At 41.0% G+C, this 17,410-nt stretch overlaps 1 protein-coding gene across 22 annotated transcripts in view; it reads left to right on the plus strand.

Moving 5' to 3' along the window:
- OSBPL1A (oxysterol binding protein like 1A) overlaps nt 1–17,410 on the plus strand; it is a 235,807-nt gene that overhangs the window by 163,287 nt on the left and 55,110 nt on the right. For 19 of the 22 annotated variants that reach the window (XM_086372945.1, XM_086372944.1, XM_086372948.1 and 16 more), the window contains one exon: nt 3,542–3,698. The exons of 2 other annotated variants lie outside the window; for them this stretch is intronic. In XM_086372945.1, coding sequence (XP_086229071.1) covers nt 3,542–3,698 — 157 coding nt within the window. Of the gene's footprint in view, nt 1–3,385; nt 3,434–3,541; nt 3,699–17,410 lie in introns of those variants that run through there. One more of the 22 variants, XM_086372955.1, reaches the window with a different exon arrangement.

Consider the following 17,410-nt stretch of genomic DNA (forward strand, 5'->3'; position numbering starts at 1 on the left):
AAAACAGTCTGCCTCTGCTTAATGGGGGACAGGGACCAGATCTTACTGTTCCTTGAATCCTACCATGCCTTGCACAAGATAAAGAAGGAGAATGAATTAAGCAGTGTCAGCTGTGGTAGATGAGTCACCATAAGAATTTACAAATGATCACTGGACTGACTTTGCAATATGGAGGTAGTTGGTGACCTTTGGTAGAGCCCTTCAGGGGAAGGGTGGGCATAGCCTGATTCTATTAGAGGGAGAAGGAGGTTGGGAGCATGGAAGAGAGAAGTAAGGGTTGGGAGGAGGAGCAGGGAGAGAGAGAGCCTAGGAGAGGGGCAGAAAGAGGAAGTCGAGTGGAGTGATCAGAGTCTATACTGTCATCTGACAGTGTGTCTCTAGGGGTAAGCATAGCGCTCCCGTGCTTGTGTGAAGGTGGCTGGTCTCCAGCTGGTGTTCAGTAAGGTGAAATCTTACTTTGAGTGAAGTCTTTACTTCTTCGCAGCAGCTCTTTCTGCCTTACCTCTTGTTTAGTGTTTACTGTGTATCTGCTTTTTGTTAAGAATTTTCTTTTGAGGTAGATTTGTCCCTGTCTTACGATTTGTATCCCTTCAATAGCAAACACAGTATCCTGTGCAGAGTGATGTTCAATAAATGCTTGAAGGTTTTGCTTCAGTGCCTTTTGGTTTTCCTGACATCTAAATTATAAAGTAACAATGCATCTTGACTAATACTAACCAATAAAGGCAAAATTATTTTATTTGGCACTTGAGATTCTTTTTTCACATGAAACAAATAGGAATATGTAGAAGTGAACAAACCACCCCGGTCTACCCCCCAAGACCACTGTCACCTCTTGGGTCCGGGTTGTGCCTCATGCTGCTTCCTCTGAAAACTCCTCTCTGAGCACAATGTTCATTGTTTTGAGACTTACTTGCCATACCATTGTAGGCAGCTAAGGCGAGGGGGCTGGTGCCCAGAGAAAATGAACCAAACTGGGCATGGCTTTCTTGATGTAAGAGAAGCTTTTCTGGGCCTAAGCTGTTTTGTGATCTAAAGTGAAAGTCGCTCAGTCGCGTCCGACTCTTTGCGGCCCCATGGGCTGTACAGTCCATGGGATTCTCCAGGCCAGAATACTGGTGTGGGTAGCCATTCCCTTCTCCAAGGGATCTTCCCAGCCCAGGGGTGGAACCCAGGTCTCCCGCATTGCAGGAAGATTCTTTACCAGCTGAGCCGCAGAGGAAGAGCTAAGCCTGGCCTGAAATGCTTGCCCTTGAGTAGGTCTCAGTAATTAATGATCAAAGGAAACGAAACAGAACTGTTATCAGGCAAGAGAAGTGACAGTAACAAAGTTAATAAATCAGTTGTAAAGACTCCCAGTTCTGTTTTCAAAGTAAACATTAGCCTGAAGCACTTTGAGCTCTTGTGTAGAATTCCAACACCCCTCTCTCTGCCTTGAGCCCTCAACCACAAGATCAACTGGAACCTAAGGAAAGATGCTCTTGGCCTTTTCTGACCCTCATAACTTCAGTCACCTGAAGCTTGGGCTCTTGTCAACCTTTGCCCCAGTTCGGTGCAGAATTTCTCCTGTGCTCAAGACCCCTTCATGAATACCCATATACTGCCCAGCCCGCTTCATGCAGATGTGTGCACTTAGCTTAGAACTTTCCTTGTTTTGGTGTTGGGGAGACATTGCCTTGAGAAAGATCCCTGGTGTTTTCTTTATCTGCTGCGGTCAAAAACTCCTTCCTTCTCCCGCTCTCTGGCTTGGTTGTCTCTTTCTGCTTGACACCCACTGAGATATGAATCCAATTTTGGGGAGATAGCACCTCTCCTGTATCCTTTGCCTGCCCCAGCAAATGGACTCTTCCCCTCTTGGCCTCACTGTGCCCAGGACAGACTTCTGTCGCTTCACTGTTCTCGTTTGGACATTTAACCTGTTTACCTGAACCAGACTGGTTTTTTCTTTAAGGCAGAATAAAATTAATTTTTTTTTGCTTGTATTTTAGAGTTGTAAAATGGTAGCCTGATTTTTTTTGTCTTAACATTATGTTAAAAGTATTTTTCTATTTTATTATAATTTTAGCAGCTGCTTATTTCATCAAAGGAATGCCTGTCTCCTGTCACTGGCTATGCAGGTTTTCAGTGTTTTGCAATAAAATGTTACTGCCTGCCAAAATTGACAATGAAAGAAATATCCCTTAAACTTAACATTAAAATATTTTTCATTGCTATACGGTATATGTCAGGACAAAGCTGTATTTACAGAAAATAAAGATGACTTCCCTAGTACTGAGTCTTTTGGGCAGATAACTTGCACCATTCCGAGGGTCCAGAGTTTAAGGTGCGCTGTGCAACCTGCAGCTGTCCAGCAATCGTTACTAATCGATTCTAATGTGATATAAAGAAGGGCCCGTGATTTGGGCTGAATTGCAGAATGTAGTAGTGGGAAGAGAAAGTACGATTTCCTGAGCACCATAATACATACTAGGCAGATGGGTGAAACTTTTATTTAAATAGGGCGTTTGCTTGCATGTATGTAGGAGGCCTTCCTAGAGCAGAGGACAGTTATTTGTATGGTCATCTGCTGAAGGACAGTTGCACGTTATCTGGAATTTACTTATTAATATAAACGTAGGCCTCTTTCAAAGTCTCTTGGAGATTAAGTGGCTGCTACTTTGAACATTATGCAGAATATTATATATATATGCATATATGTGTTATATTTATATATGCATATATATGTTATATATATGCAGAATGTTAGAGAGTCAGAAAACCCAACTAACAAACCAGGAGAGCATCAGCACACTCATTAACACCATAGTCCTCCTTCCTCATGCCCAGAGCACCCTGGAGATGCTGAAAGGAAAGGAAGGACATGTGTGTGCCTAAACACTATACCGTATTGTATGAAAAGAAGTTGTCCTGCTATTCCCAATCAGGCAGATGGCTCCACGCTCAATACACAGGCAGTTGGGTATGTGGCATTTTCATTCCTAAAAACGCCTGCCTCATAGTTAGATTCTCTATGGCTACTTCAGGCTGTTGCTGTTGAGAATTTAAGTAATATAAAAACCAGAAGTGTTTTTTTAAGTATTTAAAAATTACCTTTGCACCTCTAGTATCATGAAATGTATGCTTTCCCCAAGTACAGCCAACTGTAACTTTTTCTTTATATATGAATGTTTTAAAAATGCTTTTTCAAAGTTATCTTTAAACTGCTTTGAAAAGGGAAGGAAAAAAACTACTTCTTTTAGGGGGGACACCACTGAATACAATTTCTTAAAGAATTAGGTAATCTTTGTAAAGTCTCTTTTAATGTATGAAATCTGTTTAGTTGTAAGTTTATATGATCCTGTATCCGTTTTCTAAATCCCCTTTCGCCTTACTGGGTGCAGGTTCTCTGAAATCCCTGAGGAGGAGGTAACGGCTGGATTGTTTGAAGGACAAAGTAGGCTGCTTAAGTTTCAAAGCCTGATGCATGAAGGGAGGGAATCCATTGTTACGGCAGCCTCGCACCAAAGCCCAGTTCACTGACTGTGAACCTGCTCTGTCATAGATTCCGAGTCCGAAGGGTCCCTGAGCAGACTGGAAGCAGTGACCGCGCACTCCTTTGACGAGGAAGCAGAACCCCCGAGCAGTAGACAGCACAGAATGTCCGAAGGCAAGGACTGTGGTGGTGGAGACGCGCTCTCCAATGGCATCAAAAAACACAGGTAGGAGGGCCTTTCCCAGCCATCACTGCTGCCTCTGTTCTCAAGCGCATTTGGGTTTGTAAACCAAAGTGTGTGGCTGTCTCCTCATTTTTTTTTTTTGCTTTTTTCTCTCTGCTGAACATTTATATTGCTCTAGCACCTCAAGGAAAGGATTCGGCTTAAATACTTTGTCCATTTACAGAAAGAACATCATCAGCTGTCATTGCAGGAACTAAATACAAAACGTGGTTTTGGCTACCATGATTTTAGGGAACCGTAAATCCTTCAACTGGCTATTTAGAAAGGCTCTTCAGAGCTCCCTGTTGAAAGTGATGCTGGCTTCCTTTTTTTGAGCATGCATCTTTTATGACTCTGCCTCTCAATGCTATTTTAGTTTCTTGTCATTTGATCTTCATGTTGGTTTTATTAAGAATGGATGGTAATATTGCCTGCCTATTGAAACAGTTTAGTTACATTTAAACAAAGACTTTTATTAAGACCTGGGGTTTGTTGAACATAGCCCTTTAATAGTGTCTAATAACATTAGTATTGTTTTTTTATTCCCTTGATGACTTAGTCCTAGAGATTGTCCCAGTTTAATGAGGTGTCACAGACACTTGAGTTCTCTGGTTTCACACAAGTTTATAGGCACAATGCCTTGTGTAAATGCCAGTATTCATAGGGTACAATATTTTATCAAATTGTCAGTGAAAACTATATTCTGTTGTCATTGTAAAAAGCACTTTGGGGATAAGTAGTTACTAATTTCTACAAGATAGTTTTTTACTCTTGTTTAATATTTATAGATTTGTATAGCTTTAACTTCGTTTCTGCATAGGATTCTGGCTACCATTGGTCTCAACTGTTGTACTGAAAAATGGTACTCAGCACTTCTGATATGTATCTGCCCCATGTTAACAAGAAATGTTTTTTCTTTGTACTTATTTGAAAAAAATCAGTGAGTTTTAGAAAACAGAGTTTCCTTCTGTGCAGTTAGAGGGTGTCCTCTAAACGTGCTCGTTGATGGTTATCTTTTGATGGAGGTCATCACGGCAGCTGATATCGTGAGCCGCGAGGGCCCATCCTGACTCTGCACTGCAGTTGCTGTCCTCTCCTTTGTGGTCTGGGACTCAGTTCTGTGCAGGCCATGAAGTACCTAAGTAGAAACCCAGCAGATCTCAGTTTCCTGGTCTCTAGAGAGAAGACAGCCTTTAACTGTTTAACATACATCATGACAGTCTAGTGACGACACAGGAAAAATCTTTAGAATGTTCAAAGAAGTACACAAGTCGTCGATAGAATCATTAAGATATCAGAAGGAACGCTGTGCTTACTAGATGCTGTCAGAGACTATGGCTGAAGGGGGAATTTCTTGGCTTTTCAAAAGCCCGGGAGCCTGTTTGTGTGTGTGCCATAATGCATCATAACAGGAGTTATTTTGCATCTGACAAATTTATTATATTAATACTATATTCACATAGTCTGTGTTCTCTCTTATTAGTCCAACCCAGAATGGCACAGATGTGGAAGTCTCTCCCCTTAAACTCCCCCCGGCCTCCCGTCTCCTGCTGTGCTTGAAATCACCTTACCTATTTCATGTTCTTAGCCAACAGAAGTACTCAGGCTTTACTTTCTGTAGTATGGATTATGGAAGCAGCAGGTTCCCCCCAAATATAATACATGAAGCCACTGCAGACCCTATTCCTCTTCCTCTCTGGGGTGTCAGCAGAAAGTCCCTGGGAGAGTGCCCACCACACGGGGGAGAGTGCCCACCACACGGGCAAGAGCGCCTACCACACGGGCGGCAGTCAGTGTAAGTGCCCTCTTTTAACTGTTTACTCTCCTCCTCAACAACGATCTGCTGAACTCTGGAGAACCTCTGCCCTCTTGTTCCCTTTTCCACCCCATTCTCATAGGATGACATCATGGAGTGCAGTGTGAAAAATCTCTGACCCAGAGAATCATAAGCTGTAAGGCCTATGTCGTGGTCATTTAATGTAAAACAAGGTATGCCAGACTCATTGAGTTTATTTCTAAGATAATTAAAATAAAGATATTATGAATCTTTAATCCATCCTACGTGATGATTACCACAAAAATAATTCATCTGTTGACTAGGTAAATTAAGTCATCTCTTAAATAAAAATTTGGACTAAATGAACTGAGTTCTCCTCTCACTCTGAAAGTCTTGTGATTGCTAACTGAAATCTTGAAAACATGATTTTTCTACCATATTGAAGTTTAGGAAACTTCTACAATGTCTTTTGATATGATTAGACTTGTGGGAAACAAGTATTTTGTGTTTTTTAATTCACTCTGAATTACTGATAGGCTGTGTACTCTGCTGGCCATTGATCTTTTCTGTGGTTCTGTGCTCTCTTTGGGCTTTTAGGTTAGTTGTAGAGAAATATCAACAGAAAGAATCAGAGACTGGTTTAAGACCTAGAACCAAAAATACTGCGGAGATAGAAAACACACAAAATAAATGCTTTGTTTTGGTGGCACTTTTTTCCAGAAAATACATTGAGTTGCCTTGGGGAAAGCTAGCTTTCACCATACTGGTCAGGTTTATGTTTATAGGGCTTCTTGTCATCTCAGTGGTCTGTGTTCTGTGGGATCAGTTCTTTAGTCTTGGGCCCAATTTATTACACTTATTCTGAGCTCTCCTCCTCTAACGTTTTAGGAGTTTGACCTAAGTTGGTATAATTGGTAAAGATACTGATATTTATCTAATCTGGATATATATAATGTAAAAGATACTAATGTAGAACAGGTTAGTCAGAATCTGAAATGTTGGATTCATGTTATGATGCTATAAATGGTATTCCCAGTATTACTAGATTAAAAGATAAAAGCCTGGGATCATCCTAATAAAGAAAAAACATTCAATGAAATTAGTCATTCATGATTAATAAACATTAGCAAATTACAAATGGAAGAGAACTCCTTTAATCTGGTTAAAAGTTGGAACAAATAAATACTTGATAATGAACTATAAACAACAGTTCTAATTTCAGGAATAAGAGAAGGATGCCTGCCATCATCTTTTCTGTTCAACATTGTTTGGAGGCCATAGCTAGAGACATAACACAGCCCTCAGATTTAGAAATAAACAGAACCATAGATGTCTACAGACAAATCATTATAGTTACTATGAAAGTTTGGCAAGGTTGCTTTGCTGCAAAGTCAGCTAACTATTAATACATTTCTGTGCACCATCAACAGACAGAAACTGCAGTTAAAACTGGGGGTGGAGGTTGATTTTAGAGTATTTATTAAAAAGTCACTTACCTTGAAATAAATACTGAAAGATATAAAACTTACCAAGAAGAAAAAGTCATTGTCATAAGTTTGATTTACCAAATTGATCTATAGACTCAAACATGCTTTTAATTAAAGTTGCACTTTACCTTGGAAGTTGAAAAATGGATTCTGAGCTGTCTCTTTAAGCTCAGAGGGCTTTGAGGAGCCAAGGTACTGCTCAAGAACCTGGTTTCAGGGAGGGAAGGCATTTGCCTAACTAAATGCCAAGTTGATTACAAATCTTTAGTGCAGAATTGTCCTGCAGGCAAGACTGATCTGAAGAATGAAAGTAAAAGGTCCAAAGACCCAGACATAAAAGGAAACCTGGTATATGTAAGAGAGGCAACATAGAAGATTGGGGAGGGAAAAATGGGCTGTTAGGTTAGGGCTGCTGGGAGAGTCATTTAATACAGGAAAAAAAAAAAAAAGAAATGGCCCTCTATTTCACAAATATAAATTAAATTCTAGCTGAACCAAACATAAATGTGTAAGGCCAGAACTTAATAAAATTTTCATAAGAATATGTAAAAATACCTTTGCAATTTTAAAATACAGAAGGGTTTTTTACAACAGAAATGTGATAGGGATTAAGTTTTATCTGACTCTAATTAATGTACTTGTTCTTGATGTATTTACCTGAATGAAAGCCTTGCATTCTTTCATAAATGTGGCCAAGAATCTTAAATGTTTAGTTTGCCTAAATGGTAGATTCAGACTCCAGGCAATCCCTTAGTTTACTCTTGGTTTATCCCTCGTGACTGCTTTAGAATTATTAGGTGACCGAATAACAGCTGTTTTCTGTATGTGAAAAATATCCTGACATGTTGAAGTCAAACAAAAATGTTGAGAATATAAGCTAAGACAGTCTGCCAAGAAATACTGAGAAAATGTTGTTAGTTGTGAATAAAAGTTATTCAGCTTCCGATATATTTTATCAGTAGTACAAACCCACCTGAACTTCTCTGGTGGCTCAGCAGTAAAGAATCCACCTGTCAAAGCAGGAGACATGGGTTCAGTTCCTGGATTGGGAAGATCCCCTGGAGAAGGAAATAGCACCCTAGTCCATATTCTTGCCTGGAAAATCCCATGGACAGAGGATTTGCAGTCCAATGGGTGGCAAAGAGCGAGGCATTACTGAGCACTACTACTACTACTAAGTCGCTTCAGTCGTGTCTGACTCTGTGCGACCCCATAGACGGCAGCCCACCAGACTCCGCCGTCCCTGGGATTCTCCAGGCAAGAACACTGGAGTGGGTTGCCATGTCCTTCTCCAGTGCGTGAAAGTGAAAAGTGAAAGTGAAGTCGCTCAGTCGAGTTACTAGCAGGTCACCCCACTTGGAGGCCCTCAGGTAACCTGGGCAGAAAAACACCCTTGTCTGTCAGGAAATATTTGGGGTAGCTCCTTGTTGTCATGTAGTGACCAGGGGTCTAGAGACACCTAAGGACCTAGGGGTAAGAGCCTTGCCCAGAATTAGCTAGATTTGAGGTAGTGCCTGGGGCTTCCCAGGTGGCGCTACTGGTAAAAACTCGCCTGCCAGTGCAGGAGACACAAGAGACTCAGGTTCGATCCCTGGGTCGGGAAGATCCCCTGGAAGAGGGCTTGGCAACCCACTCCAGTGTTCTTGCCTTGGAAATTCCATTGACAGAGGAGCTTGGTGTGCTCCAGTCCATAGGGTCACAAAAAATCAGACATGACTGAAGCATGCAGGTTCCAGAGACACCATGTTCTGTGCTCTCACTTTACTCCCTGACTCAGAGTACTTGTTTGCTCTGGAAAGCAGAGGACTGTAATTTAAAAAAAAAAAAAAAGTATCACTAGAAGCTCACACAGCTCTCCTGTGGGGCCTTGCTCACTAACAAAGCAGACCCCAGCTTGTGTCACTAGCCTGAGTGAGAAAAGTGCTCAAGACCAGGAAACTGGTAACAACTCAAGGAGAGAAGGTTGAGAGAGAAGGTACTGTATCCTCTAAAGAGAGAAGCTGGGCCAGGCCCCCACTGGGCTGCAGCCTGGGCAGACCGCCCACGATCCTGTCTCTGGAACCACGGGACTCTGTCATCAGAGGACACGGAGACTGGCAAGTTGGATGACAGTGGCTAACGCTGAGGAGTAAGAGCCAGCAGGCCACTCTGATTCCGTGCAGCACCTCTCTCTCCGGCAAAAACATATGTGGGGATTCCTTGACCAGGAGAAGGGATTACCGGCTTGGCAGACGGGGGTTAGTCAACCAGCAAAGAGAGTTCAAAAGATAACCTGAAACAATAAGCAAAACTTTAGGATAAGAAGCTGGCAGGCTGTGGTCACTTGGGGTTATGTTAGGAAGGGGGAAAAAAGGTAGTGTGAGTCAAGATTTATAATCATTATCTTCACAAACCAAAGTGGACTTGCTGAACTTACGTAGCCAAGAGTGACTCTAGGAAAATGGAGGCATCTTTTTTTTTGAAGGCTTCCTGAGGGTTTCTTTTTCTTTCCTTTAATATTTATGTATTTGGTTGCATCAGGTCTTTTTTGTGGCACTTAGGATCTGTCGTTGCAGTACACCAGCCCTCTAGTTGGGGCACTCGGGCTTAGTTGCACCAGGGCATGGGGGATCCTAGCTCCCCAACCAGGGATTGAACCTCTGACCCTGTATTACAAGGCAGATTCTTGACCACTGAGGAAGTCCTGGAGGCTTCTTTCTAGAGAACTCAACCTCTTCCCAACCAATTTTTAAAAGTCAGTTAAAAGGAGTTGCTCTTTTGAAAGAAAGAGCCGAGGCTTGAATGCCCACAGGCCCATCTTCTGATCTTGCCCCTGACCCCTAAAACGCCTCTTGGGAGCTTGGGGATCTATAAAACACAGTTGGAAAAACACAGACTCTTTCCATGTACACTTTTGGTCATGCTTAGGAATTCTAAGCGAAATACTTAATAATTAAAGTCATAATTTTGGGTGCTAATGATAGAGAACCTGCCCGCCTTTGCAGGAGACACAAGAGACACGGGTTCGATCCTTGGGTCGGCAACATCCCCTGGCGAAGGAAATGGTAGTATTCTTGTCTGGAGAATCCCATAGACAGAGGAGCCTGGTGGGCTGCAGTCCGTGGGGTCTCAAAGGGTCGGACACGACTGAGCAACTTAGCACACAGCATGAGCAGATTTCAATTCTTTTGGTCTCGTTTGCTTTGATATTAGTCAGTTGGGTTTTTCTTCAACAGCTCTTTAAAAATGCATGTGTGTGTGTATGTGTGTGTGCAGAGATGATTCTCTTTAAAAATATTGGTGATTCATGTGGTTCAAAATTCAGAAATGTAATAGGGTATATTTTGCAAATTTTAACTTCCACTTTTTAAAGTATCCACTCCTCTGCCTTTTCCCAATTGCAATCATTAATCCATACAATTTTGTTTTTTCACACTAATGATAGAAAATGCAGGCATACAGTTCTTGCCCTTGCTTTTTAAAAATATATATGTACCAAATTATTTGTTTGACAGATATATTTTGAGCTACTATTCATGCCACATTGTATTCAAAGTGCTGAGGTTACAGTAATGAACAAGCCCCTGTTCTGTGGAAGTGCCCATTTCTGAATTGAGGGAGATTGAGAATCTTTCTGTGATCTCTCTGTACTTTTTTCCTGTGAATTGCTAATACATCTTGCCCATTTTTTTCTAGGAGTGTTCAACTTACTAATATTTAGCTGCTCTATAATACCATTACTAGCTTTTTGTATGTGATACGAGTTGAAAATATTTTTTTCCAGGTTTGTCAAAAGGGAAGATAATTCTTAGAAAAATCTCTAATTCCTCCCACATAGCAGATAATTACCATGTAACTCTTATCACTATATGTCCTTTGGGAAAACTGTGACCTAGAAAACTGTAGCCGTTAAGAGTTACTTGGGTTTGATCTCATATCTACCACATTCCTGACTGCAAGCAAGTTGTAATCACTTTGAAACCTAACTTCTTCTGTAAAAGGGATGTAATAACAGGACCTACCTTGTTGGGTGGTTGTGATAATTAAATGAGATAATCTATGCAAAGGAATCATAGTGATTTTAACTCATTAAATCTCAGGTGCTGTTATTAGTAGAAAACTGATAAACCTTAAGCAAAAGTAAATAAATGGAACTGTTTTTTTTTTTTCCTTTTAGCTCATAAGAAAAGGACTTTGGATGGGTTTTAGGAGTTTACTTTGGCCTTTGAAATTTGGGAAACGGGTTGTTGTTGCTCAGTCGCTTAGTCACTTTCGACTCTTTGCGACCCCATGGACTGCAGCACATCAGTCTTCCCTGTCCTTCACCAACTCCCAGAGTGCGCTCAAACTCACGTCCGTTGAGTTGGTGTTGCCCTCCAACCAGGTCATCCTCTTTCGCCCCCTTCTCCTGCCCTCCATCTTTTCCAGCATCAGGGTCTTTTCCAGCATCAGGGTCTTTTCCAGTGAGTCAGCTCTTTGCATCAGATGGCCAAAATATTGAAACTTCAGCTTCAGCATCAGTCCTTCCAGTGAATATTCAGGGAAACAGGTAGCTAAAATAAAAGTGTTTATTTTGAAATACAATTATTTTCTTTTGAATGCTAAATAAGGAAAACTATCTCTTATGGTTGCTTTTCATTAATTTTATAAGGATGTTTTAAAGTAATGGTTATATCTAAACATAGTTTTTCTTCATTAAGATTACAAAGGTGTGGCTGGTTGTAAGCTTATGTTGTCAAAAGTGTAAACAAGAGGTGACTAGAGGCTTGAAGCGCTGTTATTCATTCCTTAGTCCCTTGATATTACGTTCCCCTTGCAGAGGTCTCATTACTTCTCTTTTCTATCCCTAGGCTTCTTGAATCTCTTAGGTAAATATCCATTTTCTATTTCAAGTTTGCTTTATATGCACTTATAATCCTCAGAATGTCAGAAGAAAGAAGAAATTAAATATTTAATAAAATGTATTTCCTTGCTTGGCATCTTACTCTATTTGAAGATGTACCCTCCTTCTCTTCCTGTACATAAACACAAGGTTCTGAGTGCTTGGGAAATAGTCAGTGTAGCTTAGTCTTTTAATGCTCTGCCTTATTCTGTTTACTCTGCCCATTTCTTAATTACAGTAACTCATAGACTGGGCATCTCGGCTTTTGATGACCTGTGGGGTTTGATCTTTACAAATACATCAAAGTGTCTCCCATTGGAGCTGTGCCAACCTGAATTTTGCCTGAAGGAGAAAACAGCCTCAGGGGACATAGAGTTCTTGTGTATAGTTTGCTGTGCTTGTTAACACAGGAAGATTTTCCTATTTTAGATAGCACCATATATAAGAATAAGGAGTTGTTATTGTTGTTGAATCGCTCAGTCGTGTCCGACTCTCTGTGACACCATGGACTGTAGCCTGCCAGGCTACTCTGTCCATGGGATTTCCCAGGCAAGAATACTGGAGTGGGTTGCTATTTCTTTCTCCAGGGGATCTTCCCAACCCAGGGATCAAACCCCAGCCTCCTGCAATGCAGGCCAGCTCTTTACCATCTGAGCTACCAGGGATGTCAATAATGATTTGCAATGTGTAAATTAGGAAAGTTATTTTGTTTTCAAAACAAAAAGATCCGTTAACCGTTTCTTTGGCTTGTACCTTTAAAATCTTCAGAAAATGTGGTTCATGCACAAGTCTTTATACAATGCATTCGGGCTTGTAGAACATGACAGATCGTATTCATGGAGTACAGCCTGTTGAGTCATGTTGATGCAGCACCATGCTTAGCCTGGATTTGAAGTCTAAGCATGAGCTGCCATTCTGCCGTAGTGAGTATTCTCAGAGCCAATTCCTTGCTCTTCTGGAAAAGACTCACATTAATTACACATCCTGGTTCTCAAGCAGGAAGCGTTGCCTCTGTATCTGACAAATGTGGAGAGCGTAGATGACTGTCATCAGATCTGCATGCTGTGACGATATATGGGGAATGTCATGTGACTTGTGCTAGAGCAAGGTACAGCCAGTGGTAAGAGATGGAGCCTGGTGTCCTCCTAGAGCTGGAGTGAAACAGTGTGCTTCTGGGCTGTGAGAAAGCCCAGTTTCAGCAAGACTGGCTGGGTGAACCAAGTAGGTTATTTATAACCACAGATCCTTCACAATATTATCTTTCTTTTGTACTTTGATGTTTTGGGTCTTTGAGTCCCTTAAGTAGATTGTGATAAATTCTAGTAGGTGAAAGTGTACCATGATAATAAAGCAATCGAGAACTGTCAACATAGTGCACTTTCCTTCTGCATCTGGTTCTGGCTCTGTGACATAGCATAGCTTTGTGGCTTTAGTAAGCATTTAGCCCATCCATGCGTCATCTCTGACTTGAGCAACGCCTCACAAAAGCACAGTCCAGAAGCAAGATGTTAGAACCTAGGTCTGAATGTTTGCTGGAGCCACTCTCTTCTGGCTGTAGAGTGTTAACTTCAGACCCAGAGTGCTTCTGCATCTTCAGATGCATAATATTAATGGCCCCAATGTACTTTTGGATTATAAATTGATGTATATAAGATACTTTCACAAACTCCATAGCTTTCGATTCTCAGAATAGCTCTGAGTCATAGGTAGGGCAATTATTATTATATCCTCAATTCTACGGATGAACAGATTGAAGCACAGAAAGTTTAACTGACTTGCCCAAGATCACTTAGCAAATAAGTGATAGGACCTGCAGGCAAGCCAGCCATTCTGACTTCAGAGCCTCTATTCTTTTCTTAACATTTAGAGTCTTCATGGATGTTTAGAAGAACAGAGATTTATATGCCTCGGCAAATTCCTGGATTGATATTCTGAAATGTAAAACAGTCTGTCCCAGCTTTTAATTAATGCAGTTCTATTTGTTTCTTTTATGTAATAATTTGCAGAGAATTAACATCATAGTCCCAAAGAGTTTATTAATCACCCATCTGCTCTTGGCTCAGAGCTAGGCACTATTACTAATTACAGTGGACATGGAATGCGTTTTCTGGGCCTTTGTACATTTCCACTTGTATTAACATGAGCATACAAAAGAACACATGAACGCATTGAAAATTCTGCCAATTTCAAACAGATATAAAAATTTCTCTTCCTATAATCTCTATTGTCTACCAACTTCCTTCCAAAGTAGAATATTCCAAAGGATGTAGGAATGATGAAAGGTGTAATGTTCCATGAAAATTGTTCCTCTTCAATAACTGTGCGTTCTCTTATTATGAGTGAAGACCAAGATTTTTGGTTTTTTCCCCAGGATTATGATTGACATTATCTTATTGGAAAGGACAAGAAAATCTCAGAAAGTGAGGTAGACTTCTTCCTCCTGAATGTTGTGTTTGAGGACACTGTGTAATCTTTATTTGCAGAAGAAACCTTCTTAGGAAAGAGAGGAATACTGTTCTTTGCAGTACAGGTATCTTACTGGGCGCCAAGAAATCAGAAAGGAAACTGGCATGTATGTCAAATAATGTCCATGAAGGTGTTACGTGTCACAGAGAAGGAAGGAACCAGAAATTCAGCTCTCCTTAGAAATTCTATCCCTCTGATGGGTAAGCAGTCAAAAAGATCTCAGGTCACTCTAAAAGGAAGTTAAATCAGGCTATTGAACTGGCTAAAGCAGATCGCAAACTGTTATATTCATTCTAGAAAAACGCAAGTGGTTTAAAGGGCCAGCTGCTCTCTAAACTGAAGGGCTGGTTCCTGGGTATGTTTTCATCAGTCCATGTTGGCTTGGCAATTCTATAGGCTTTCCTCTTTATCCAGTAATGGTATTAAAAAAGTTCAGAGCCACAGAAAGAGGCAGAGTAGTGTTTGCAGAGGGATACTTAATTATCCAGTGCATATCTGCTCCTCTATGTGTCTTCTTTTTCTGTTGACCACAGTTTGCATAGTCCCCAGACTCTTGTTTTGGGGATCTGAAGCCCTTGACTGCAGTGTCCAGGTGACATGCAGCCTGTTAGACACAGCTTTGCTCCAGAGTTGGGTTCTGGCCTCAACCGTTGCCATCAGGCGCTCAGGGCTGCTCTGGGGTCTTGCCATACCTCTCGCTGCCTACTGCCAGACTCCTAGTCCAGCTGGAGCACACCCGGGTTCTAAGACAGAACCTTTCCTAGTGTAGTGTCCAAGAAACTCCTGTTATAGTCAGGAAAGGCTGCTTTCCCATTTCCTGCCAGCAGAATTACTGGCAGCGAAACAGCTTTAGATCCTTTCTGGAACGTGGGAAGGTGTTAGTGGAAGATTCCATGCTCACTGCCTCTGCTGCTTAGCTGTGCACACTGCAAGAGGGCTTAGGCCAGCCTTTCAGATGAGACAGGGATGAAGAAACTGGCTCTGACTTGTACTGCACGCAGCCTGCATTTTGCCTATTCTCTGTCATTAAGACCATTTCCTTTAGGCCTTAGATGACCTTATCATGACCTGCTCTCCTTACTTTCACTAGTTGACGTCTGTTCAGCTCCCTCATTGCATGAAGTCTTAGTTAATTCTTTGAGATAAGGTGAGCAGAGAATACATACTCTGTCCCTAAGTAAGGTCTGCCTTAACTTAACATGTCATGCCTTCTTGCCAGCTGTGCCAAACACCATTCAGTAGGCTTGACATGAGGAACTCTTGTTGCCCAGGGGGCCAACTTCTCTCTAAACTGAAGGACTGCTTCCTGGGTATGTGTTCATCAGTCCATGTTGGCTTGGCAGTATGATGTTTCTGTAGGCTTTCCTCTTAATCCCATAAAGGTAATAAACTAACAAGAATAGGAAGTCAATTTATTACGTTACTGAAGTTGGACAAAGAATTCTAAATTTTAGAAAGCCAATATGGAAAGCAGTTTGAAATTTTAAATATGCATTTTAACTTATTAAAATCAAAATAAGTAATAGCTCTTATAAAACAAGGCCATATATGAGCCAGATTTATTAAGTGGCAATTACAGGCTTTTCATAATTTAAGAGAGCAAAATGAAAAATAATCTTTAAAATACAATGCAAAACCAGATAGCAATATCAGATAATTACATAAAGTTACCACAGTAAGCTTAAAATAGGAAACCAAGTTGTCGGACTTTTATGCATAGTCCCTGAAAAGGCGCTGGACTAGTCTCAGGGATCTCATCTTAGACTTGTACGGAGTTTCTTCTAAGACCAAAGGTGATTTCAGTTGAAGATGTCTAGAAGGAGATTCGGAGAAGATAATGGCACCCACTCCAGTACTCTTGCCAGGAAAATCCCATGGACGGAGGAGCCTGGTGGGCTGCAGTCCATGGGGTCACGAACAGTCAGACACGACTGAGCGACTTCACTTTCACTTTTCACTTCCATGCACTGGAGAAGGAAATGGCAACCCACTCCAGTGTTGCTGCCTGGAGAATCCCAGGGAAGGGGGAGCCTGGTGGGCTGCCGTCTATGGGGTTGCACAGAGTCAGACACGACTGAAGCAACTTAGCAGCAGCAGGAGCAGATTAAATACCCAGCTGTCCACCTAACCCCATGACCTGTATGTCTGACTCAGCCCTAAGTTAGGTGCTGATTCTGGGTATGCAGAGAGAACTTGCAGCTCCTCTATTTGTCCAGATTCAAGTCTGGAAGTTGGTAGAAGGTATATCACAGTATCAGTCATGGAAGAAAAAGTTGTAAGAGATAGGGTCTCTTTTTAAGACTCATCCAAGCTTGCTTCTGTTGAAATGGAGATAGATTTTAGGAATTTCATTGTATTGTATAGGTGTATTTTAGTTATTTTGTGTTGATACTAATATATTACACTTACGAAATGTTTCATATAAACAAAATGCCTTTGAAGATCTTATATCTCCATATATATTATAAGTACAACTTTGTTTACTCTTCCATGACTGAACAATGATAGCATTTTTAAGACTATGGACATAAATCAACTTTGGAGGGCAAACACTGTTTTCCTTGGTTTAATGAAAGCATCATTTTCATGATGAAAAAACCAGATTGCATCAACTTAAGCTGAAATTGTTTGAGTTGCAAAGCCAGAGAAACTTGTTTTATACCCAGATTTAAATGTTAAAGTATTGAAACAGACTCCAGAAATGAAATAACGTTTTGAAACTGAAGTATCTCAACTGTAAACATTCTTGAGTATTTTGTGATCCAGCCTCCTGTTAGTCACAAAATCAATTATAGTAGTTGAAATTCAGTCCATATTTATTGAATCAGTTTTTTTTAATTTACTTGTTCTAAAGTTTCCTAAAGATAACTTGTGGAAAGCGGAGGGCCCCTTTGCTGACTGTCTATGCCAGTGCTTCTATAAAATAGTCTCTTGACCATTGTTGGGGAGAGGGGGGTCCCCTAGGACCCTTTTAGGGAGAATCACAAGGTTAAAACAAGTTTCTTAATATTACTAAGATATTAGCCTTTTTAAAATTATTATTCACTAAGAACCGTACAGTGGAGTTTTCTAGATACTGTGTGATGATGCGACATCACTGATTCAGTGCAGGAGCAGTTATGAG

Source organism: Bos grunniens, chromosome 24, assembly GCF_055505025.1.
Source record: "Bos grunniens cultivar Pamir isolate PY7600 chromosome 24, Bosgru_T2T1.0, whole genome shotgun sequence".
NCBI lineage: Eukaryota > Metazoa > Chordata > Mammalia > Artiodactyla > Bovidae > Bos > Bos grunniens.